Consider the following 24,917-nt stretch of genomic DNA (forward strand, 5'->3'; position numbering starts at 1 on the left):
CGTTCATTTCTTAGCAACGTGGAGGCATGTCACTGTGTCTATGTGGTGTGTGTATGTGTGGAGTTGTGAGTAATTGGATGGGAGGGAAATTGGGGCTGTGGGAGGAGACTTGGGATCAATTGTGTCAGCTTTCTTTGAAGTAGACGTGTGAAGGTGAAAGCTTAGATTGATGGTACCTGTGGTGTACCCTCACATCTGCAGAACATACTCTGTATAAGGAGTGTATTTCAGAGCACAGACCCACTGTCAGCCAGACACCTCAGAAGACAGTTCCACATACTAGGGGCAAACAAAATGGCACTCGAGGGCTGAGAGCTTCATTTAGTGTCATTGACACATCTCAGCAGTTGGAAGAGTTTACATGTCGGCGCACAGGCTTCATCATTTTGTGTGAGTGAGCCTCACCGCTCCAAAGCACAGTGTGTGAGAAACCTGAAGGTACTCCCCATGGAGCCTCTGTTCAAGTGGCCAGGAAAAGGCCATCGCTTTTGGATCCCGACCCTAGGGATGGACCATCGAGGGAGGATCACCTGCGTGGAGGGTCCTTGGGGATTGAAGAGAGGGTACCTGAAGGCGACACATCGTATCCCCCTTTTTCTAATACTGACCTACTCTTCCCCTCCCTTAGCCTTTATGGGCTATTGTCAATCACATACCATCATCCGAAGAGGAAACTAATAGCAGTGCAGATTTCCTATGGTCAACACCACTCTGGTACTGGGATGAAGAAGAGCGGTCAGGCATGGCACAATAATGGGTTTAAACAGGGTCAGGCAATTAGGAGTACCTTGTTTCACCTGCAGCCCATTATCAATGCAAATATATAACTTGTGGATGTCAGAGAGGAGGCGACAGATACAGGTGCTGCAGGAGTAGAACACTAACAGAAACAAGTTTGTGTCATGCTGAGGGGCTGGAAGCCGAGATGCTAAGGTACCTGCTGAAGATCCCGGGAGTCCTGCCGAAGAGACCGAATAGGACTGAGAAACCCTGTGAAGAAAGGCTGGGAGCAGAAGTCTCCGAGGAGCGGAGGCGGCGTCCAGCACGAAGGCCGGCGTTCCTGGAAGGAAGAAGCCGGAATACCGGCAAGTTGCTTCTCCCGAGTGAGAGGGAAGCCACCAAGCGGAGCAGCAGTAATCCAGTAAGGGTCTCAAGAAGAGTGGGAACTCCGGGGTACTCTTAGGGGCTGTTAAGCCCATGTAATTGAATATCGAACTTGATGAAAAGGGGCTGCTGAGCCTGCATAAGTGAACCTTGTGAATATTGAATACTGAACCTGATGAAAGGGGCTGCTAAGCCTGTACAAGTAAAAGCAACACATATTGAATGCTGAACATGAGAAACAAGAAAACATGCTGAGAGTGAAACCAAATGAATGCTGCAATGCTGGATATATCAAATAATAAGAAAGTTGCTATTGGACAAGATTACAAAGTGTTAACAATTATTAAGCATCAGCTTTGGGAAACCTATGGTTGCGTGACCTATAAAGGGTGGACTTGCGGTTTGGTAACTGTGCCTAGACCAGCACGTTTCCTAGTATCAACATCAAGACTCAAAGCATATGTGGTTTCGGGTTGCGTTCCCTGTGATGGGTGGACCGTGTGGTCTGACAAATGCACCTATACCAAAAACCACAAAAGGTTGAAAAGCAGCAAGAAGTGAATGATTGGTGAAGTTAACCAAAGGAAGGGATCACGTAGATCCTATGATCTTTTGCAAACTGGTAAGCTGAAGAAACAAATAAGCTATTGAACGTTCATCTTGGGGAAGGGAACTCAGAGCAAAACTTGGAGAATATTCATCTTGGGGAAGGGAATCCCAAGATCACAGTGTTGTGTGAACGTTGCTACATTTGGAACTTGGGGAAGGGAAACCAGAGGCCGGCAAGTAATGTGAACTGTGGCACTTGTGAATCTGCAGAAGACTACTTTGGAACTGTATTGATATTGAAACAGAGAACTTTACAAGAACTTGAATTGACAATCACTGAACATTTACTTCGGAACACTTATATTTGGTTGAGAACATTGCCCCACTAGTTTTGTTGTAGTTGTGAGAACAAGCATATGTTTTGCCAGACCTACTTTTGGTTCTGACTTATAGACACAGACTGTCCTTTTTATGCAGGCAAATCCTACCATAGCATAGTGTTAGCAAGGTGTTACACCATCCTGATTATTAATAAAACTTTGTTTAAATATATACTTCTGTTGTCTGTGTCATCTCTCTTGATACCATGCCTGCCTCACAAGCGTCAAATAATGGCTGCAAGATTTTTTATTCTGTAGCACAGTCTACCTCGTTGAATAAGAGACCAAAACATTGAAGTATAATCTAACATATCTGAATTGCTTTAAGTCTCAATTTTGAGCAGACACTCACTGGTAGAATGCTCGTTCCACAGTACCCTTTGGGTGTATGTTTCAAATGTCAGATCCCTGACATATTGAGGGAAATGATCACATTTGGAAGCAAGCATAATCCCACTGACTGGTTGTGAGAGTCAAAGCTCACACCATCATTTCAATCACTGTTGTACCTCACACATAAACACGTTGGGGGACTCTGCCTTCTTCAGTCAGGGTCTCATACTTGGGAGCATACGAGTCCTGCTAGGAAGGGCTACTACAGTACCAATGAATTGCAGCAAGCCTCCAAGGACTAACTATAGGTATAGCTTTGAAGAATCCTGCAGATCCCTCCCTAAAACCCTACCTAAAGTCTCCTCCCAGGTTGCCAGGGGAGGGCAGACGCTTCCTGATCCCAATCCTGGGGGTGGAGTAGTGAGGGAGGATCACCTGGTTGGAGACAGGGTCCAGGGTAGTAAGGAGATTCCATGGGATAAGACACAGTATTTTCCCTCTTAACATTTCTCAACCTCCTAGTAAAAATGAGATGGTAAAGTCCAAGGTTATAATCCGATGACATATTGTATAAAAAGAACACATCTTTTGTATCCCTAAAAATAAACATCCTCCTCAATACCAAGGAATGGCATAAATGTTACCTTACCTTCTCTACACCTTCTTTCTCTAGTAAGGTTGAAACCTACAATTCCTCTTTTAAAAATGCTAACAGAATTAAATCTACCCTTAAAAGTAAAGTGGAAAAACCAAATTTTACTACAGTGAACTACATGGCCCAGAATCCCATGGAAACTGAGACGAAGAAGAGGGCTGAAGAGGCATGTAGAAGTGAAGGGCAGGCAAATAGGTCTAACAGCATTTGCCAGGGTCAGGCAATTAATATTAAGGGTCTGCACCTGAAATCAATTACCCCACCTGAGAGGCATAAAAAGCTGCAGCAGGAGGGGGAAGTAGGAAGGGGCTGGAGCAGGAGCTGGAAGGCTGGCAGTAGTAGGAGAATGAGAAGAGCATGAGGCTGACAGTTCGTGAGGAAGTGTGATCATTTAAGGGACGCTGGGAAGAGAGGAAAGCATATTTCACACGCAGGTTCTCAGTGGGTCCTGTGTTCACAAACCTTGCCTTGCCTGTACTGAGAGCGACGTGCCAAAATTGAAGCTCTTCCCAGATGCACCTAGGGGCTGTGATTGCAGAGCTGTGATTGTGCTGCAACCCAAGGCCCATGTACAGAAGCAGGATGAGGGACAGAGAAGTGAAGTACACTCTCTGTGGTTGAGGCCAGACCGGAGATACCCATGCTGCAGAGGGGTGTGGTTCCCAAGAGTGTCTAAAGTCGTAGCAGAAAGAGAAGCTGTTGAGAAGTGGAAGCAGCCCACAACCACAGTGTTCCTGGAGCCAATGAGTGAAGCGCTGTGTTCAGGTTCACCTTGGAAATCTTGCCAGTAACTGTTACCAGCTCAATATTAACTTGTGTAAGATTGGGAGCGAGTAGAAGCAGTTTGCCATTGTGAATAGTCTGGATAACAATGGAAATGTATCATGCGCACTTCTAATGCAAGTCGGAGTGATAGCGTATAACAAAAAGCTTGTCCTTTCCCATTGTTGGACTGTTTAACTTTACCAGAGTGGTCGCGTGTCTCCAATTAGGAAAGGGAACGCTTTTCAAATCACTCGGAAACTTAAAGCTGACTTTCGCAAATTGTTACAAGGAATATTCCATATATTCCATCAAAGAAAGGTCCTGTGTGAACAATTGCGGCTCCCAACCGGAGTCAAGGTACAACTCTGTGTTAATAAAAGAGAATACAATTCTTTACAGTTCTTGAAAGTTAAAGATTTTCATCAAAGAGTGGTCACATATACCTAAATCGGTTTCTCTTTTGAAGCTTGAACCTTGTAACATCCAGAACAAGTATTCTGTAAATGTAGAAGATGTTGAACTGAAGAGAACAAGCATTACCCAAACCAGTAGGCAAATCCTTTCTATAGTGAAACCAGCAATGTTGAAATCTACCCACCTGCATTCTGAGGTTGATAAAGGTCCAGTGTCATCTGATACAAGTGTGACATTGTTATCTAAATCTGGAAGAGTGGAAATACATCTTCAGGATAGCTACTAGAAACAAGAAGGCGTCAATAAAGCTGGGTGCTTGTAAGCATATTAATTCAACAATCGGTAATGGTGAGATTGCTGAAGTTGAGCTAGAGGCAGTCTGGAAGCTGAGGCAGATTATACTGGTGACAGTAAGACAGACAGAAGAGGCAAAGAGGCTGCCCTTTTTGTATAACATAGGAAAGAAGAGTGCCTTGCCTACCTATGGAGGTCCAAGAGTCTTGTCTTTAAATTGCCTAACAATCATAAAGTACGAAGTTGAAGCAGAACTACCAGAACTGTGGTTGTTTATAATACTGTCAGTGAATGTTGTATTAAAAATGGTTGAAGCAGTGGCATACTGTGGAGCAAAGGAGCCTGCTTCCACAGTAACAGTAGTAGAAGAGGGTTGTCAAGAGGAAAGCAACACCATAAGAAGAAGCATCCTGAAAATTATACCAAAGACAATGCAGAGAACGTTGTTGAAGCATAAGTTGCTCCTTTATTCTTTAACTGTGACAAAAACACCCCTGGAAAGAGGATATCCAGGATTACCTTTGGTGATGTTTTCTTTGCTGGAACTGGAAGGAGAACCTTTCAACAGAAAGCTATAGAACTGTTACCAGTGGATTTTTGTTTGGTGAAGCCTTGTTCCTTTTGGAGCTTACAAGGACTGGTTCAAGACTTTACTTTCTGAACATTGGGAGGAATTGTCTTTAAATAATCCTGGGAAAGGGATCTGCCCAGCACAGGTCACCCAAATCACTGGTTGTTCGGTAATCACTTGTTTATATTGTTTATTTACTTTGAATGTTTTGTTGTTTAGTGTGAGTGCCAGTGTTAGTGTATGCTAAAAGTAATCCCCTTAGAGCAGGTAGGGAACTCCCTGATAGAGTAGGTTTAGTGAGGATTCAGTTGGACTTTTTGTTGTTCATAAAATGTCTTCCACTGAGAAAAACACAAGAAGTTGTCCGCCTTGCCTAACTGACCCCTCACACCTCCCACACTTTCAAACACTGTGCACTATATCTTGTTGCAGACTTGTTCAATCTTCGCTCCAGAGAAGATTCCTCAGGAAGGTCCAAGTTTCCGCCTACTCAGTTGTAATGAGTGTGCCCTCGCTGGAAGACCTCATACGAGGTATTTCCTTTTAAGTGAAAATGACAGAAATTTGTAACATGATTTTAAACTACAATTTCTTAATCATATCTTCAAATCCTAAAATCCTGTGATGTTGCTCAATTCTGGTAGTATGGACCACACATTTGAAATGGGGCTGCAACCTAACCTTATACTTCCCCCCAAAATAATTTGAGGGCCTGCCTTCAGGTGTACACCTTTACATAAGTGGTTGGGGGTACATCCACAATGCCTGCCCCCCCATATAAAACATTGTAAGTCAGCCCAGGCATATACATTCCATTTCAAAACCGGGTTTGCCCAAGTGTAAAGGAACCATTCATTGGCAACAAAAACTCTGAATCCTGGTAGTGATGAAACGATCATGTTTTTAAATAGTGCTTATGTCAAATTCCTATAACTTCCCAGAGCTGCAATAATGATAACCAATGTAATAGTACCCACTTTCTGTACCTCTGAAGGATGAAATGCTGAGTCAAACTTGCTGTCCTGCAGGCTGTATACAGATGTGTAGGGCAAGTGCTTAATTCGCAGAGATGTCTTGGCATCTACTACTTCGGTGGTGTTTCTGGTTCGGTTCGGTTCATAATTTTTAAGTGTCAACAATAACTGCATATTGCTAGTTGATACAGCAGTGCATGAAATGACAGTCACTTTTTCCACTCTGCCTTCTAACCCACGGATATGCATACTGTTGTGTTACGCATACCCTTCGTGCCACCTAAGGCACAGATGTATTGTTAAATGTGTGTCTTTATTGTAAAAAATGTAACTGTTTTAAGATATCTCTACTCTATAAGATAGCATATAATTATCTAGCTTCACTGTAAACAGAGGGGGACCTCCTGACAAGGGTAGCCTTTGACTCTGTTCTTTATTCTGCTATGGCTCAGATCTGACACAGCACTTTCTAACCTCCATCTATCTTTCTGACACTCTTGATGTACTTGGCCCCGTCATAAATCCGCTTGAAGCCCAAATCCAAGTGCAACTCTTGGTACAACTCCGACCTCGTCACCATGAAACGCAAATGCAGGGTGGCTGAGAGGAAGTGGAGGGCTACAGGTGCACCCTCTGACGAACTGGCCTGCTGCCTGCGCCAAATGCAGCACAGACTATTTTTTTTTTAATTCAAACCGTTGTTTATTAGTTCGATCAACAACCTTTTACAACTTTTAACATTATACATTACTTCATATTATAAGCTTGATATTTTCAAATAGTATCTTCATTTTCTTTCGAGTTGAGTCCCTTTTCATTCATTATACAATTTAATATAAATTATTTAGTAAACAATTAAAAACTCTGTCGTATGCTATACACCGTGTGACAGGTTATTTTTCACATATACACATACATTAGAATCAAGGATAGTATGGTGCATCTTTGTTGGTATTCCTTTATGCACTTAAATATCATTTAGCAAGTTATAAGAACAGGAAGATAGCATGGGCATAACCTAACCTGTATGAGAGAGCATGTAAAAAATGAGAGCACACAAACACATAGCAGATAAAGCAACAAACAATTGACACTTGCTGAAGAGAAAACAGTAAAATTAATATAGTAATTACAACAAATGCTAATCCACCCCTACAATGTTTTGATACATAGTCTCAAGTTCTTGGTTTATGATTTTTGGAAATTTGCACAGGGACAATATGAGACTCATTCTATTCCCCCACATGCAGGCTATCCAAAGCCATTCCCTATTAGCCTCGGAACCCACACCATCTGTGTCAATTGTTGATATACGAGTTGCCTCAAAATGGGGACAAAATATAACTAGATGTTTCAAAGTTTCTATGGTAGACCCGTCATTACAGAATCTGCAACCCAAAACCTTATCAGATTTCAGGAGAGGGTTCCAACTACCAATTCTTTCCAGAGTTAGGGATTGGTTCATTTTAAATCGAAAGTACATTTCTCTAACTTTGTTGCAAGGACATTGAATTATATACGGTTTATGTGGCCGTCTAGGGGTGCTGAAAAGCGCAGCTTCCTTATATCCTTTAAGTTCGGCTATTCCACTCAACGTTTTGCACCAATCATGCTCAAAGATACGCAGTTTAACATAATTTGGTCTAAATTCCAAATCTGATGATTTTAGTGCAATTTCATCTAGTAGATGGACCATTTGTGCGTGGTAATTTGTAATGGAGGATCGTTCAGAGGCAACCATTAGTTGCCCAAGATCTTCGTATAAAGAATTATCTGGAGGGTATAGCCTTTTGGCCAAGTTAGACAATAGCCGCCAGTTGTGGTGGGCAGACAGAGCAATAAGACCAAATTCCTGCCTTATTATCATATTGGGAGTAGATTTGGCCAAGCGCAATGCCCCCTTCCATATACGACCTTGTAGTTGGTCAAGAAAACTGTTAATGTTCACAAGGCACATGTCCAAAGCGAAAAGGAGCACAGATTCCACTTTCAATGTATACAATTGCAGTAATGGCAACAATGAGAATTTGCAGAACTTGATATAAACCATCCGCATTTGAGTGGAAAGACGAGCCGCTTTCTTGTTCAGTAGCTCTTTCCACATTGCCAAGGAGTTGGAATTGGTTATTGTATAGCCAAGATAGTGAATGGCAGGCACTATGGTTATGGGAAAGTTTTCAATTTTCCAATTTTGAGTGGTGCGTTTTCTCTTGAAGTTCCTAAAAACCACAATATGAGATTTTTCTATATTACATTTTAGATTGTGGCTTTGACAGTAAGAAGCAAACAAATCTAGTTTGAGTTGCAGGCCTTTTGGAGTGCGATCAAAGTTGACGATATCGTCGGCAAAAGCTAGCCATTGTATTTTTAAGTGGCCAAGCCTTGCCGAATAGGAAATCTGATTGTTCCAAATGTCATTTATGCCACATAAGTAAAGATTGAAGAGCGTGGCCGCTAGGTTGCATCCCTGCTTCACACCAATATCTATCCTTATCGGATTTGTTGTTGCACCTTGATTGTTCACTCTTACAAGATAGGTGGTATTTGCATGAAGCTTGGATATCAACTGATAATGTATTCGGGTATGTTCATGGCAACCATTTTTTTCAAAAGTAGTGCTCGTATGACACAGTCAAAGGCAGATGTAAGATCTATGGATGCCATGAACAATGGACCGGAATTCCGTACTTTGGTTTTCTCTAGCAGATGCACCATAATTGTTGCATTAAGGTGAGTGCCCATCCTTGCCCGAAAACCAATTTGATACTTGGACAGAATCCTAACTGCCTGATCACTGCTTGTAATTGTCCCAAGAGCAAACTAGCAAAAACTTTCGCAGCAGTGTCAATTAGCGCAATCGGTCGAAAGTTACCGGGATCAGATCTTACACCTTTTTTATATATTGGCACGATGATGGAATTTAGCCAAGAAGGGGGGATGTCAGCGCTTAGTAGAATGTTATCAAAGAGTTTTATAAAGATCTGAGCCCACATAGCTGGATGCCGTTTAAGAACACAAGGAGGAATCCCATCAGGGCCCGCTGCTTTTGAATAGTTTAATGCAATTATAAGAGAAATTCTTTTTTCAAAGAATATTTTCCAAACATGTGCAGAGATCATAGGAGACTGATCAGTGGGGAGTACAGTTGTACCGGCCCTAAGCAAGGCCCATGTGGAGCGTCTATCCCTATGGCAAAGTGTGCTGAACATTTGTTGATTTGTCTGGTTATGGATAAAGTGTTTGTGATTTCTGCATTTGTTCCGATACGTATTTAAAACCCTTTTTTTTCCATCTCGAAATCCCCCCACGTGGGAGAGTTTCTGCGAAGTTCATGGAGAGCCATATTCTTGGTTCTCTTGGCTTCGAGAATTATGTTGGAATTTAGAGCAGAAAGTCCTACGGATTGGTAAGTAGTATTTGACCGCAGAGAATTTATTACCTCAGTTATAATTCTAGATAAACTGTCGAGTTCGTGTTTTGGCAATATTTGCTGATGGTAAGAGCTTTAATAGTGCATAAGGCGTTCAGAGATCGTATCGTTTACCTTATCACAGAGTTTAGTGGCCCATCGGATTGATAACCCAGGTCGATTCCCTTCAAGCAACCCCTGCTGGTGGTCCTTGACTAATACTGGCACATCTACCTCCAGGTTCAAGTGAATCATGTATTGGTCACTGTAGCCAGGATCATAAATTACAATGTTGCTGGAGATAGACTGCAAGCCCCGAGATATAACAAAGTTATTGATACAGGTGGAGCTGCCACCTCTCCTCCATGTGTAACACCCATCGCTGATCGCAAAGGGGAGAACATCGAGTTCCCAAGATGCCATATACTCTTTCCACAAGTGACCTCTGTATCCCGCTTGCTGAGTAGCCCCACAATTCACATTGTTAAATGCATTGAAATCCCCTCCTAAAACGATGTCACTAGTAGGATATGCTGATAAAACTTCATCAAATAGGGTGTCCAGCTCTTGAAATGCAAGTGGTAGCTTGAGAGTTGCAGGATTATGGTATAAGCATACAATAAGCACTGGGGTAGACTGTTTGTCCTTGAGCAAAATCAATACGGCCAGCGTTGCTAATGCGTTATAAACATCTAATACAAATACATTCAAGTTGGTGTTTAAACATATTGCTAATCCACCAAACGGCCTTCCAGATAGGCCTCGTTTCGCTTTTATTTGGTGGACAGTGTAACCAGGCAACAAGAGTTCGTGCTCGCACATAGTTTCTTGGCATAACATAATATCACATTCCAAGCCTACAAGGAGTCAGCGACTTTGTATGCTTTTTCGAGGAAACCCTCGATGGACTGGATTCCTGACTTGTCAAAGCCCCCCCGACGATTTCTCGTCTGACTGAGATTTTTCTCGATGCTGTTCTGGCTTATGGCTCCGTTTTGAAGGCTTCATCTTCGACTTCCCTTTGCCATCTTGATGCAGATCGACAGGGGCATGGGCTTTCTGCTTGTCCTTCGAGGGGGTCGGGCCACATTCCCAAAAGATTTTAAGCATTTCTTTACGAAACGCATCTCATTTTGCTGGGGAGTCTGACTTAGTTGGACATTTGATTACCTCGGCAGAGGAATCACTAGAGCTCAAAGGGGTCCTGTGATGCCATTTCTTGGCCTTCTTCGAAGAAGTCGAAGAAAGGCACGATCGATCGAGATCTTTTCCATTGAGGAGAATCTCTCGACTCATCGGTCTTTCTTTTTGAGCTCTTCGAAGGAGTCTTCGAAGTCAACCTCCCCACGCCAATTTACCTTTACGCTCCCTCAGAGGCTTTTTGGTCATCGCCTAACAGCAGTTACAGTCTGAGGTACGGTGACCGGTACCAAGACACCACAGACCTATGTGGTGGGGGTCAGTGATCGACATCTTCAATCCACAGTCTTGGCACTTCTTGCAGCCCGTTTTAGGCATTGATGGAGCAGACAGGGAAGACATGTTTGTTGATTGAAAACTAGCTGACGAAGTTCACTGAAGAACTGAAGCGTGCCATCATTCTTCAAAGCGTTAGCTCGGAAAAACGGAACTGAAGCCAACAGGCGCTGCGTGCACTATTTATACTGATGATGAAATCTACAGTCGAACGGAGGCCCTCGAGGGGCATCGACCCGACGAGACAGCACACAGCGCCCCCTGTCGAAAATAAGTTCTGAAGCAGCTAAAGCTGTATGGATAATTATCATAAGATGAAATACGTGGGAGGGCACAATCCATTCGAAGTAAAGATTGGAGAATATCATTGAGAGACTTGTATGAATCACAAATAAACGTGAATGAGAGATGACTATGACAGGGACACAAAAGACCCTGGGAAGAGGGTAAAGTACCCCATAAGTATCGAGTGGAGAATATCACAGAGAGAGGCTTATATAAATCAGAGAAAAAGAAAAGTCAAGGGAACCCACTTAAGAGAAAAGATACTATGAGTTAATGATACAAGGAAGGGGGAACCCTAAGCCCCAAGGCAGCATATCCCAGATAAGAAGTTATATGTTAGATAACTCAAAGGGGGATAATAACCTGAACCTGAGAAGAAAGATCAGAAGGAGCGTGTTGGAAAAGTATCCCTAAAGAAGGAGCTAGGCACAAAGACATTGTGAAAGAGTGGCAAGAACTAATGCATAAAGTGGCAAGAGACTATTTATGAATAGCTTACTAAGAAGTAGTCCTGATGAGAAGGAGACACATTAACATAACAGTGAGAAGGAGGGAGACATCCTGCTGGCATTATTTAAGTTGGTTAGAATAGTGGTACGGTCAGCTATAACTTGTTTTTGAACAGCAGACTTATTTTTCGTTGGACCTCCTGACGACTGACGAGCACCTTAGTTTTTTATATAGGCAGGGAACACCCATATGTCAATAGGTAAAGATAGGCCTTATTCTTCTCATTTAATAACCAACTTGTAGAAATGTCATCTGAGTGCCTGCACCCTTCTTCTGACCGGCCACAGAACATTCTTCAACTTTACTGCAGTTGCAAGGTGTATTTGGTCCCAGATAGAGCTCATCCTAATGCCGTTCCCCCTCCAGTGTTGCAGAATTATGCCTCCAGAGATGACCCACATTATTTTTTCCACAAGCAATCAGAGAGGTGCCCACACAGCAAGCTTGGCGGAGAAACAGAGGCAGTATATTGCTCAGTTATCAATAGCCGACATGCAGCTGGTATACCAAGGCACACATCCTGCCAATTCAAAGAAACAAAGAAGAATATGCCAGAATAGTTAGGATTTGATTAAGAGACATACAGCCAAAGGTTTATAGCCTTGAGATTGGGACTACCTGAGACAATGAGACAGTTTTATTGTGGAGATATGCACTAAGTGGCTATGTGGTTCCAACAAACCAATAATGCAATCCAGGATACTTAAGTTATGGTTATGGGGCAATTCCTTTGCTCATTGCAACCAGATATATGGCAACTTGGCAGAATGAACAGGGAGAAGTACAAGGACATGACAAAGTGAAAAAGAGACCATGGGGGTATGGGTGTACAAGTTGGGCCTGAGGATACAGGTTCGGAAACAAAGTCAAAGTACAAACGCGTCCAATAAAGTTTTACATAAGTAGAGTTCGCGCACCAAATTCTGAGAATTGTAGTCAAAGCAACCAAGTATCCAATAAAAACTGAGTAAAGGAGACCACTAGGGGTGGTGGGGGACAAGATGGCTGCTTGTGTGTGCAGTTCCCACTCCCTCCAGCACTCTAGAGAGGAGATCGAGCATCCATACCTGTAGGAACCTCAAGTGGTGACGACCGCTCGAAGTCAGAACGACTGGGGCACCCGTAGGTGTGAATACAGCATCAGACATCCGCGAATAGATCAGTAACACTAGGGGCCTGCTCCCGATAGTGTTAGCAGTGCCAAGGCCGCATTCGGCAGTGGACACAGCCTGGCGTAATACAGCCGCCACACGTGGAGACGAGCCGAGGTGCGGCAAAGGCACTCCGAGATCGTGGACACAGGGCGACGGAGGAGGCCCCCCCCCCCGAATCACACGCAATGCACCCAACAATGGTGCCGGAGGTGGACCCCAGTCGGAGCGGCTGTCAGCGGAATCCCTGTCAGAAGATCCAGGCGGATGTGCGGAGCACCCTGATCGGCGACCATCCGCAGAAAGGTGGAGCGGGGAACCAGCAGAGGGACACCCACCTGCGCATATAACCCTGTGGCGAACCCCCACAGCAAAGGCAGAACACCCGAAGGGTCCATGGCCAAAGCCCGCGGGGACGTGCTCCCCCACACCCTGACCGCACGGAGCAAGGATAGCCCGCGGCAGCAAGGAGAAAGCCATGTGAGAGAGGCCTGAGACATAGCAGGAGGCGATTAAGCAGCAGGTATTCTCCCCACACATACCCGGCCCGAGAGGGGGAATGCAGTGTGAGGGTGGAGGAAATACGCACGGGAGACTGCGCCCCAAGCCCTAGGGATCCCAAAGTTGCACAGCGGACCTCATCCAGCAACAAGGGAGCGGATAGCACGCCCGTGGAGATACCTGCAAGCCGACCCCATCCAGCAACAACAGAGCGGATAGCATGCCTGTGGAGAGACCTGCAAGGCACACCACAACCCCAACTGGCAGGGGAGCGCTGGGCGAAGGCTCGACAACAGTGCAGGCACAGGGATATTGGAAGGGTGAAGCCTTCTTGGAAGTGGAGCCGCATGTGGAGTGAGTGGAGTGAGTCATATATGATATATGAGATTTGTAACGCACCTATACACAAGTGTTTCAAGGCGCGACGAGGCAAGGGAGGGGGAACAGAGGGAAAACAGACAACGATCCTACTAGGCCAGGTGTTATTCAGATCGCACAAGTGCATGGGAAGGGGGAGGGAGGAAAAAACGGCGGGGAGAGGGGGAGGTGAGTGCGGTACATGGAATAATAGCATAAATAACAGAAGGTAAAGTACGGCCAACAGGTGGCAAGTGCAAGGGTAAGTGCAGACATTGGGTTTCAAGTGCTGGTAGGGGGACTGTAGGGGTACAGAAACAGTCCCTAAGTCGAGGGTTGCCAGGGAGGCAGTGCAGGTAAGCAACTGGCGGGGGGTAAGGGGTGGAGACCTGGGCCCGAGATCAGAGGGTGGCCAGGTAACCAGTGCAGTTTCGGTATCAGTCAGGAAGTCAGCATGGGAGAGGAGGAGAGAAAGCAGAATAAAAGAGAAAGGTTTTGAGGTGCTTCCAGAACCGGAGATGATTCTCCTCAAGTTTGAGGGAGGCAGGGGGGCTGTTCCAGAGGGAGGCCCCAGCCAGAGAAAGATCTACCACCAACTCGTTGCTTGGAGAAGCGACTGACCCTGAGGGAGTTGGAGGCGGTTGAGCGAAGAGCTCGAGAAGGAAGATATTTAGGAAGCGAGAGTTGAAGGTATAGAGGCCCCAGGCCCCAGAAGGCGTTATGGACAATGCAAAGGATTTTGAACTTAATCCTCGCAGCCACTGGGAGCCAGTGCAGAGATTTCAGTCCTGGAGAGATATGATTATCAAAAAGGGCACCTGGTTGATGCCTTGCTCTAGCTCTACCCAGGTGGGTAGTCACGTATTAAAGAGCAAAAATGAGCGAGGTCATGGGATACCTGGCTGATGGACGAAGGGTGAAGGGTGAACACACACCTATGGGGGTTACACCTTGGTAAGTGTGTACACCTTACTGTGAATGACTTCTGACAAAGATATATCAGGACAGTTCCGAGTGCTGCAGTCAGATTTTTAATAAAACTGCAGTTTATGTGTTTGTAGATATTCTCGTGTTTGTAGATACACTCATTCAAGTGTAACACAAGATACACCAGTATTTACACATTAAAATGTGTAAATACTGGTGTATCTTGTGTTACTCTCAATCAAGTGAATCTACAAACACGTAAACTGCAGTTTTATTAAAAATCTGACTGCAGCACTCGGAACTGTCCTGGTACATTTTTGTCAGAAGTCATTCACAGTAACGTGTACACACTTACCAAGGTGTAACCCCCATAGGTGTGTGTTCACCCTTCGTTCATCAGCCAGGTATCCCATGACCTTGCTCATTTTTGCTCTTTAATACTGGAGAGATATGATCCATGGGCTTGAGGCCAAGGACAAGTCTTGCAGTCCTGTTCTGGATGAGTTGCAGAGGGCAGAGGGTAGAAGCAGGCAGATTTAGAAGGAGGCTGTTGTAATAGTCAAGCCTAGAGAGAACTAGAGCTCTGGAGACAGTGAGCTCCTTGGGGAAGGAGAGGAAAGGAAGAATACCTTTGAGAAGGTGCAGCTGGTAGTGTGACTTCTTAGAGACGTCAGAGATGTGGAGAGCGAAGGAGAGCGAGGAGTCGAAGATGACCCGAGGTTTTTTGCCTCACAGGTGCGAGCAGGAGAAGGGCCAAGAGAGGCCGGCCAGAGAGTGACAGGAAAGGAGGGAACGGGTGTGCCGATGAGGAGAATCTCGGTCTTACTGGCATTAAGGCAGAGATCACTGGCAGCACACCACTCCTGGATGGCGGACAGACAGTCAGAGATGAGGGAGGGAGGAGAGGTGGCTGAGGGCAGCCTGGAAATGGGCTGAGTGTCATCGGCATAGCACTGGAAGTTGGGGCAGAGCTCTGCAATGCGGTGGGCAAGAAATGCCAGGTAAAGGTTGAACAGCCAGGGAAAGAGGTTAGACCCCTGGGGAGCACCACAGGTAGAGATAGAGATGGAGGAGAGGAAGGACCCAAGTTGAACCTGCGAGGGTCGATCAGAGAGGAAAGAAGTCAGCCAGGCCAGGGCCTGACCGGTGATCCCCAGGTTATCGCTCAGACGGTTGAGCAGGATGGTATGGTTAACCGTGTCAAGGGCAGAAGAGAGATCAAGTAAAATGAGCACACAGGGGGTGTTGGAATCAAGGTTGGAGAGCAGGTCTTCACGGATGTTCAGGAGAGCAGTTTCCGTGCTTCTGGCAGCTCAGAAGCCAAACTGGTGATCATGGAGACAACCAACAGGTTCAGCGTGGAGATTGAGCTGGGAGATGGCCAATAGATGGCATTTAGAGAGATGTGCCCAGACCCCTTCCCCTATCACAAAAGTAAGATGTGACGCAGCTGGAGTTAAAGAGGGATGAGGAGAAAGCACTCAGACGAACTGTGACCAGCATTATCAGTGCACAAGCAGGCGAACTGGGTGCAGGAGAAGTGAACTGGTGCCCGCCATTGCAAGGTGCAGACGCGGCCAACTGGCTGACTCTGATCGCCAACCTCACACCCAGAGACGATAAATTGCCGACACTGCCAGATGGTGCAAGGAAGGACTGCCGCGTATCGACCCATTTAACATAAACACCCCGCAAACATCCTCTGCAACGCTGCACGCGTCTGTGAGGGTAAGCTAAGAGGATGCATCCTGAGACGCCTGGAGGCAAGTTAGCAAAAGGGGACACACAAGCGCAGGAGCCCAGGATAGCAGGGAGAACACAGAGAAGGCAAGAAGACGCACAGGAACGGGGGGAGACAGTATTGAAGTGCCCACTGAGAGGGGGGATAAAGGTGAAGCACGAAGGTAAGAGCCCCAAGGACAGAGGCAAGCCCACAGTGACCAATCCAACAGCACAATGGCTACAGGAATCAACCTCTCCAAGTAGTTCTCTAATAAAGAGGACATGGGACATATTCTGGCAGAGATAAAGGCCCTAAGAGGGGAAATACAAGTGTCACTAGCTGACTTGACGGGCAGAGTGACTGCAGTTGAAGGCAAAGTTGAGGCATTAGAATATTATCAGCTCAATGCAGATATGGTGCACATGCGCCTGGATGTGAGAATGACAGGGCTGAACCTTAGGGAAGAGGAAATAAGGCTGAAAATCGATGACCTCAAAAACAGGGAGAAGAAACAACGTGAGAATACTGGGCCTGAAGGAGTCAGACAGAGAAACACCACGGCATGTCGAAGAAAAGGTACATGTATTAATACATCAACTCTTTTAACGGAATGGGGCAAGACGGTACAACTGGAAAGGGCACACAGATGAGGAAAACCTTATGGAAATGGCCCCTGCTCTATAGTGGCCAGATTCTTAAGTGACAGAGACAGACAAGAGGTCTCAAATACTGCAAAACAACAACAAGAAATTGAATTTGAAGGTTCTAAAGTTTTTATATACCAGGACCTTCCAATCTTACACTGGGCAAGCAGAAGAGGCTGCAGAGCACTTGCGACTTGGCTGCGAGAAAGGGGGATCTCTTACAGGTGGGGCTATCCGCTCCCACTGGAATTCGAGGCCAAAGGAGTTGAATGCAGGCTGGCATCGATAGAAGAGGCAGAGCAAGCCCTGAGACACCTTACGTTGAACACAGATCATCAGATGAGAGGACCCGACCTCAGAGGAGACACGTCCTCGACATGCGCGGGGACCACAGAGAAGGAGGAGAGCCCAGATGGGGCAGAAATTCATTAGGCTCAATGGTCCTTCGCCAAGAAAAGTGCCCGCGGCTCAAGAGCAGAAGTTGGACTGAGATGAAGGCAAAGAAAAGGTGAGCGGTTGCGCATCAGACAACGTTATTCGGGCGGATGCTCCGGTAAATTTGGAAACTTGCTGGAGGGAGGCTGTTCTGACCTCTCAAAAGTGGCCCCTGGTGAGAAAGGGGGCGTCTCCCACTTCAATGTTTGTACCTCCAACTTGAGGAGGTTTATTCTTTGGAAAGTTCTAAGATTTAGTATAAAGTTCAAGGGGGTTACCAACTCCAGAAGGGCTATCTTAAGAAACCCTGGGTATATCCCTCTGAAGGAAAAGGGTAAACATCTTGAGGGGACACCAAACCCTAGTCATGAGATGACAAACGCAAAAGACAGAACCAGCAATGGGGGAACGGTGCGGCTAAGAAAGGCCTGAAGGTGAGCACTCTAAATGTAAAAGGGCTGAACTCCCCGACCAAGAGGTCATTGGTAGTAAGGGAGTTTCGGAAAGCCTCCCTGGACATTTTATTCCTGGCAGAGACTAGACTAGTACAGGGGGGGGGGGACGGGAGCTATGAGGTGGAGGAGTAGGGCGTGTGCACTGGAGAGCAGCACCCACAAAAAAATGAGGGGTGGGAATAATCTTCCATAAACACTGATGGATCCAAGATTGTGGTGCCACTAATCTGTTCGAGGGCAGGCTGTTAATAGTGGAGGGAACTCTGGAAGGTGCAAAAGTGCTACTGGCGGCAGTATAATGCCCCAAACCAGGGGCAAGAAAGGTTCATAAAAGAAGCGCTGGATAGAATAGACGAGCGGGAGGCTGACCTATACATTATTGGTGGGGACTTGGGCCGAGTTGATATTTGAAAGAAAACTATTATGAAAAGGGCGACAAGGCAGATGCGCTCTTGGCGGCAAGACTTCGGGCCCAGAGGGGAGAATGGTGGGTTACTCAATTGGGGGGCCTGGATGTGGGGGCGGAAGGATATTGCCGGGGATTCGTACAGTATTACAAAACACTATATGCCACTGAAGCAGAGGGAGCGAATGGAGAGTTTGGGGCATACTTGAGGGAGATGCATATGAACAAGCTTACATCCCTAGAGATAGAACACTTAGGCAGCCCGATTACAGCAGAGGAGGTCCAATGTGCAATATCAGGCCTCCCGAGCGGGAAGGCCCCGGCAGAGGATCAGTACACAATAGGGTTTTACAAAAAAAACTCCGGAACCTTGACAACATTTGGTCAAATTGTATAACCACATCCTGGAAACAGGGAAGGCCCCGGCATCATTTAGTAAGGCCCTGATCTCTGTCATCCCCAAAGAGGGACGCGACCTGTCCCTTTGTTCCTCGTACCGTCCAATCTCATTTTTAAACATGGACGAAAAGATCTTCACTCGGATCCTGGCGACGAGATTCAAAGAAAAGTTAACACACATAATACATCCCGATCAAATGGGGTTCATAACGGGTAGGCAGGGGCCGGACGCAATCAGGCAGACACTTGACCTAATGGAGCACGTAGGGGAACACCCAGGGAAACAAGCACTCCTAAGTTTAGATGCAGAGAAGGCATTTGATAGAGTAGAGTGGGCCTTCCTCTTTGCAGTGTTGCGCAAAATAGGGGTAGGAGAGAAGATGTGCAGGGCAATTAGAGAGGTTTACACAGGACCAACTGCCAGAGTAATGGTTAATGGGGTCAAATCACATGAATTCCACCTGACAAGAGGGACTAGGCAGGGTTAACCCCTTTTGCCCCTACTGTTCACCCTGGCAATGGAACCCCTGGGGGAGTCGATAAGGGGAGACAATGGGATAGAGGGAATTGAAGTGGGGCAGCAGAAACATAAAACAAGTATGTACGCGGATGACATTCTCATGTACCTCTTGAACACAGGAGACTCCCTACAGAGAGCACTCTGGCTCATAAAGGAATATGGGAAGGTGTCAGGCTTTAAGATAAATATTGACAAATCAAATTATCCTTCGCCTAGGTGAGGGCACACCAAAACAACTCCTGAGACGGTCCGGTCTGGGGATACCAGTCGAAAGAGACAGCATAAAGTACCTAGGGGTGTGAATACCCCAGAGGTTAGACAGAATAGATGAATGCAACTTCCTCCCCGCTTTTGCACAGGCTAACATGGGTAAGATGGAGAAATGAGCAAAATTAACAATTTCCTAGTTAGAGCGGCTAAATGCACTTAACATGGTGATTCTTCCCAGAATATTATATTTATACCAGGCACTCCCGATAGAAATACCGGAGATACACTTTGGGGAATTGAAGAAGAAAATACTGAGATTCTTATGTCAAGGGGGAAAGCAGAGGGTAGCCTATAAACTCTTGATCCAGCCAAAGGAAAAGGGAGGGGTGGGACTCTCTGAGATGCGAACATATTATAGAGCGGCCCAGTTCAGGGCCCCGATTCCTCACCTACGTATGGATAAGGTTAACAATGGGGGGGGGGATAGAAAATTCTCGCTTCCGTCCGGTCACCTTGGGGGAAAGGTTGTGGGCACTGATGAGAGCAATGCTCAGAAGAATCCACTCGCACAAAATTCTGGGCCCATTACTGATGTTATAGGGAGTCTGAAAGGAGATGGAAGGAGTCACAACATGGCCCTCCCCATTGAGCCATACATGGGCACCCCCCATACGAGATAACATACTGAACCATGGGCGGTTCCATGACTGGTCTGAAGCAGGACTAGAGAGGGTGAGGCAGGTTCTTAAGAAGGATGAATTCATAGGATTAGTGGACCTGGAAACAGCCCTGGGGATGCGCAACTTATCAGTCTTTAAATATCTGCAATTGAAGGGGGTGCTAAAGTCAGAAAGATGGAAGCAGGAACTTCAGAGGGACCTGACACACAAAGAGCGAGTTCTGGACACAGCGAAAAGCACTAGGGGACTCATCTCAAAGTTGTACCAGGCATTACTGGATGCTAAAGGGGATGAAGTATCTACACTCAAGGAGAGGTGGGAAAGAGACTTGGGGAGGGAGATAGACCTAGATCAATGAAGGACACTATGCCTAAACGCCCACCGAACATCAGTAGCCTGCCAATATAAGCTGCATGGGCTCAAGCTGCTATACAGATGGCAGTGGGACCCGACAAGACTAGGGAAAATCTTTCTGGGGGCAGACCCCCACTGCTGGAGGTAATGTGGACATATAGCAGACTATTGGCATATGTGGTGGAACTGTGGAAAGGTACAACAGTTCTGGAAAGAAGTGCTGGGATGGATAAGGGGCCTGGATGGAGTAGAAAGGAGGGTGGACCCACTATTGGTGTTATTCAGAATTGAAACGTCATCTGAGGACTGGACGAAACTACCGCATATGCTGCACTATCTCCTGCTGGCAGCTAGTGCATGCCTGGCAGGCGGATGGAAAAGGGAGAGCCTCCCGAGTGAAAAGGAGTGGGCGGCTAAGGCACTAGACCTATATAGAATAGAGGAGTTCATGAGACAAATACATAATCGATCACAGACGAGAGCCATGGAATGGGCACCCTTTCTGGAAAAATACGACCCAGAACACTTACAAGAAGAGGTGGGGGGGAATGGAAGAAGGGTCGGACTGAATGGAGTAAGGAACAGTGGGCCCGCCCTACCAGTAGAAAGGAAGCACAGGGTAACATGGACTGGTCAGAGGTGTACTGAAAGGAGTGGAATGCCACTCGAACTCACGGTGCCTCCACCTAGGCCCTCGAACCTCAAGGTGTAATCAAAGGGATGGGAATGGAGAACCCGGAGGGACCAATGAAGAGACTGCCCTGGAACGGCTGGAAAACAGTTGGGGAAAGGGAGGGGCGTTTAAAAAATTGGTTGGGGGGTGGGGAGAAAAGTCAAAACCTTGTTGGTGTCTAATAACATGATGATGCTTGAAGGATTCCTGCGTTGAGTTGTAAATGTGTTGATGCCAATAAAATTGAATTTGAAAAAAAAACTGAGTAAAGGAAAATCAACACACTGAATTGTATGAATATGAATTCAATGTGCAATAAAGACAGAAGGAATTCTGGGAATTTAAGTTAAAGCACCAAAGTGTTTAACAAAAAAATATGACAGAAAGAACACTCAGACATTGCAGTCCGAGAGACAAAGTGCCAAAGTGATTACAAGAGAATTTTGATTATGTTTAGTTTTTAAATATTTAGGATACTATTCTTGTATTGCTGTGCTGAAGTATATGAATTGAGTAGGCACATATAGGTATGAGTTTTTTAAGTGCATAGTTGTGTTTAAATATTATTGGTTATGGTCTACTTATTTTAATGTGCATACATAAAGTGTTTGTACTTTTATGGCATCTGCTGAATAAAGGGCATGATGCCAAGAGATATTGTTCATGAGCTGAAGCAGCTCTCTGACAAAATTAATCAAACCTTTTGAAAAACAAAAATAAAATAAATGAAAATAGAAATTAATTGTTTAGGTAAACTTGAGGAGAGCAGAAGCTTAAGTACAGACATCAAGACATCAACCAAAATGGTTCTTAGGGACAAAGCATGCAGCAGCATTTGGGAGCTAAATGGACGAAGCAGGCAGCATGGGGCATGGGAGAGGGGGGCCTCAGGAAGAATTACAGAGCAGCAAGTTCACCAGAAAGCAGTGTGCCCCCACAGTAGCAAATGCATACACACTATCCACCAATTAATACAGCCTATGCAATTAGCAACCTATGAAAGGTGCAACATCCTGCCAATTCAAAGATACAAAGCAGAATATGCCAGAATGGTTAGGATTTGACTAAGAAACATACAGCCAAAGGTTTATAGCCTTCAGATTGGAACTACCTAAGACAATGAGCTAGTTTTATTATGGAGACATGGTTCCAACAAACCAATAATACAATCCAGGATACTAAAGTTATGGGGCAATTCTTTTACTCATTGCAACCAGATATATGGCAACTAGGTAGACTAAACAGGGAGAAGTACAAGGACAAGACAAAGTGAAAAAGACTGTGGAGGTATGGGTGTACACGTTGTAAACAACACAAACTAGCAAATATTAAAGCCCATGCAAAAGAGTTTTGGCTCCCTCTAGCCAGACATGTCCTACCTCCAGTCCAAAAAATGCTTGCACGCTGTTTGTTCTATCCAAGCAGTCCAAGCAGTTTGTCCTGATAGTACCACTTTGAGATCTGTACAAACACAACATAAAGACATTACTTAACTAGTGCATGGCATGATACAATATGATGTATGCAAACTACAAACATTGTAAAGGATAGTTGTCACACATTTTCATGATATTTTACATGACAAAATGGATGTGCTTAAAGTGAATATTATTTTTAAAATATGAATTACCACCTTGTTAACGCTTACTGTATTCAAGACTAAAGGAGGGCTCAGTAATATACTAGATAAAATAAAAACTATGCAAAAATGATATTGATTCCCCTTCCCCACACTAATTAATTTTAAATTAAATAAAACGTGAGCAAGAACAGGGAGAAAAGGATTCCCACCTCATGTAGTAGCTGAGTATACTCCCAGTATATAACCCCACTACATAAATAAGGTGTGGGGACAGAGCAACTTTGTAGACAATACCAAAAACGGATCCAAATCCATTCTAAAAAAGCAAGGCCAGTAATGCATGTGCTTCCAAGACCAATCTGTGTTAAATGCAAAGGCCCATCACTACTCAGATTCTGAGAGCATATTTGCAGCTGTGGAGGAGTTGTTGCAGGTAATTATGACTAATGGTACAGACAGAATAAGTTACTAACCTGTAACTCCTGTTCTCCATAGCCATCTTTAATTTTTTTTTTTTTACGTATTTTATTAGCATTTAAATATAATTAACATTTAACAAAAAAAGAGGTGCTAAACAAACAAACAAAATAGTCTTCTTTAAAAATTGTGGTATCTTCAGTGTCTATACAGGGGCAGAGGTAGGTGAATTTGTGAGTTCGGGTGCCGAGGTTGGGTCAAGTCGGACGTCTTTGGAAGTTTAGGTGAACCTCTTCCTGGCATTATGTTGTTTCTGGGGTTCCCTTCAGGGGGGTTTGTGGTCTGCAGTCAAGGGCACATCTCTTAGGAGGGCCTTCCACGATTCGAGGGTGTTGTTTGCTTCGTCTGTTCCATAGTTGGTCCCTTCCTGCCATGCTCTGGTCTCTGCCTCGGACCACCTTTCTAGTTCCTTAATCCAGCGTTCATATCTCGGGCCCCCTGGGGACTTCCAGGCCATAGCTATGGTTCTTTTCGCAAGGATGCAGGATAGGTCCGTCAGTTTGTCTACGTGTCTGTATTTGCTTATTTTGGGGTGAGCTCCTAATAAGCAGACTTTCTGGTCCCACTCATATCTGGTTATGCCAGCAGTTGTGCAAGTCTGCCTAACTCTGGAACAGAGTGTCTTTACCTTATTGCAGGTCCAAAACATGTGGATCATGTCGGCTGTGTCGCTGCCGCACCAGGGGCAATTCTGTGAGACTTTCTTGTTGAATTTAGCCACCCGCTGTGGGGTCATGTACGTCCTGTATAGGGTGTTCAGTTGTATCTGCCTGAACCTGGTGTTGCGGGACACCTCTTTTGGGTACAATAAAATTCTTTCCCATTCTTTGTCGGTTAGTGTGATGCCCAGGTCCATTTCCCATCTCTCCTTGAGTGCTATGCCTTTGGGGTTGGGTTTGTCCATCAATCGGCTGTAGAGCCGGGTTACCGGTTTCCATCCATCCGCTAGCTCGTACATCTCCTGTAATAACGGGTCCGGGGTGGGTTCCTCGGGCCAGCTGTCCCATTTGCTTCTGGCGATCTGTTTGAGTCGGTGATACCATAGGAATTGGCCGCTGGAGAGTCCTTCAACCTCCTGCATCGATTCAAAGTCTCTGAATTTGTCCTCTTCGAACATGTCCCCCCCCATACATAGATCCCGGCACTCTCCCAGCTTCTTGCTACCCTCAGATCCGTCATGGTTTTGCATGCATCCGCTAGGATGGGAGAGTTGGGTGAATATGGATGGCTCGATTGTAGAATGGAGCAAGTTCTGGTCCAGATCGGTCTGCCTAATTTCGCTATCATGGGGACATTCTGTGTCTGCTTGAGGGGGTTCCAGAGTACTTCCTTGGGGAAGAGATTGGAGGGTATTTGTCTCAGTAGCGCAGATTCATTGTTTTGTTCGTCTTGAAGCCACCTTGTCACGTGGCTGAGCTGGTCAGCTAAGTAGTACATCCGAAAGTCGGGGAGTTGTATTCTGCCTTCTTTGTGTCATAGCGTGAGGACTGAGAGGGGTAGTTTGTGTCTGGTGGGCCCCATAGGAAGTCTCGGATTAATATTTCAAGTGTCTTGAAGAAGGTGGGGCGGATATAGTAACAGATGTTCGTGAAGAAGTATAGGAAGCGGGGGAGAATTATCATTTTTGTAATGGCCGCCCGACCCATCATTTCAAGTGGCAGTTTTGACCAGAATTTCATAGAATTGCGGAGTCCCTTCAGCGCC

The 24,917-nt window shown here is 45.5% G+C and overlaps 1 protein-coding gene across 1 annotated transcript in view; it reads right to left on the reverse strand.

Annotated features, from left to right (window-relative positions):
• Positions 1-24,917, reverse strand: part of SYNJ1 (synaptojanin 1) — a 1,805,713-nt gene that overhangs the window by 1,110,142 nt on the left and 670,654 nt on the right. Inside the window, exon 10 of the mRNA XM_069636346.1 lies at positions 22,534-22,615. Coding sequence (XP_069492447.1) covers positions 22,534-22,615 — 82 coding nt within the window. The remainder of the gene's footprint in view (positions 1-22,533; positions 22,616-24,917) is intronic.

Source organism: Ambystoma mexicanum, chromosome 7p, assembly GCF_040938575.1.
Source record: "Ambystoma mexicanum isolate Mex_15411 chromosome 7p, UKY_AmexF1_1, whole genome shotgun sequence".
NCBI lineage: Eukaryota > Metazoa > Chordata > Amphibia > Caudata > Ambystomatidae > Ambystoma > Ambystoma mexicanum.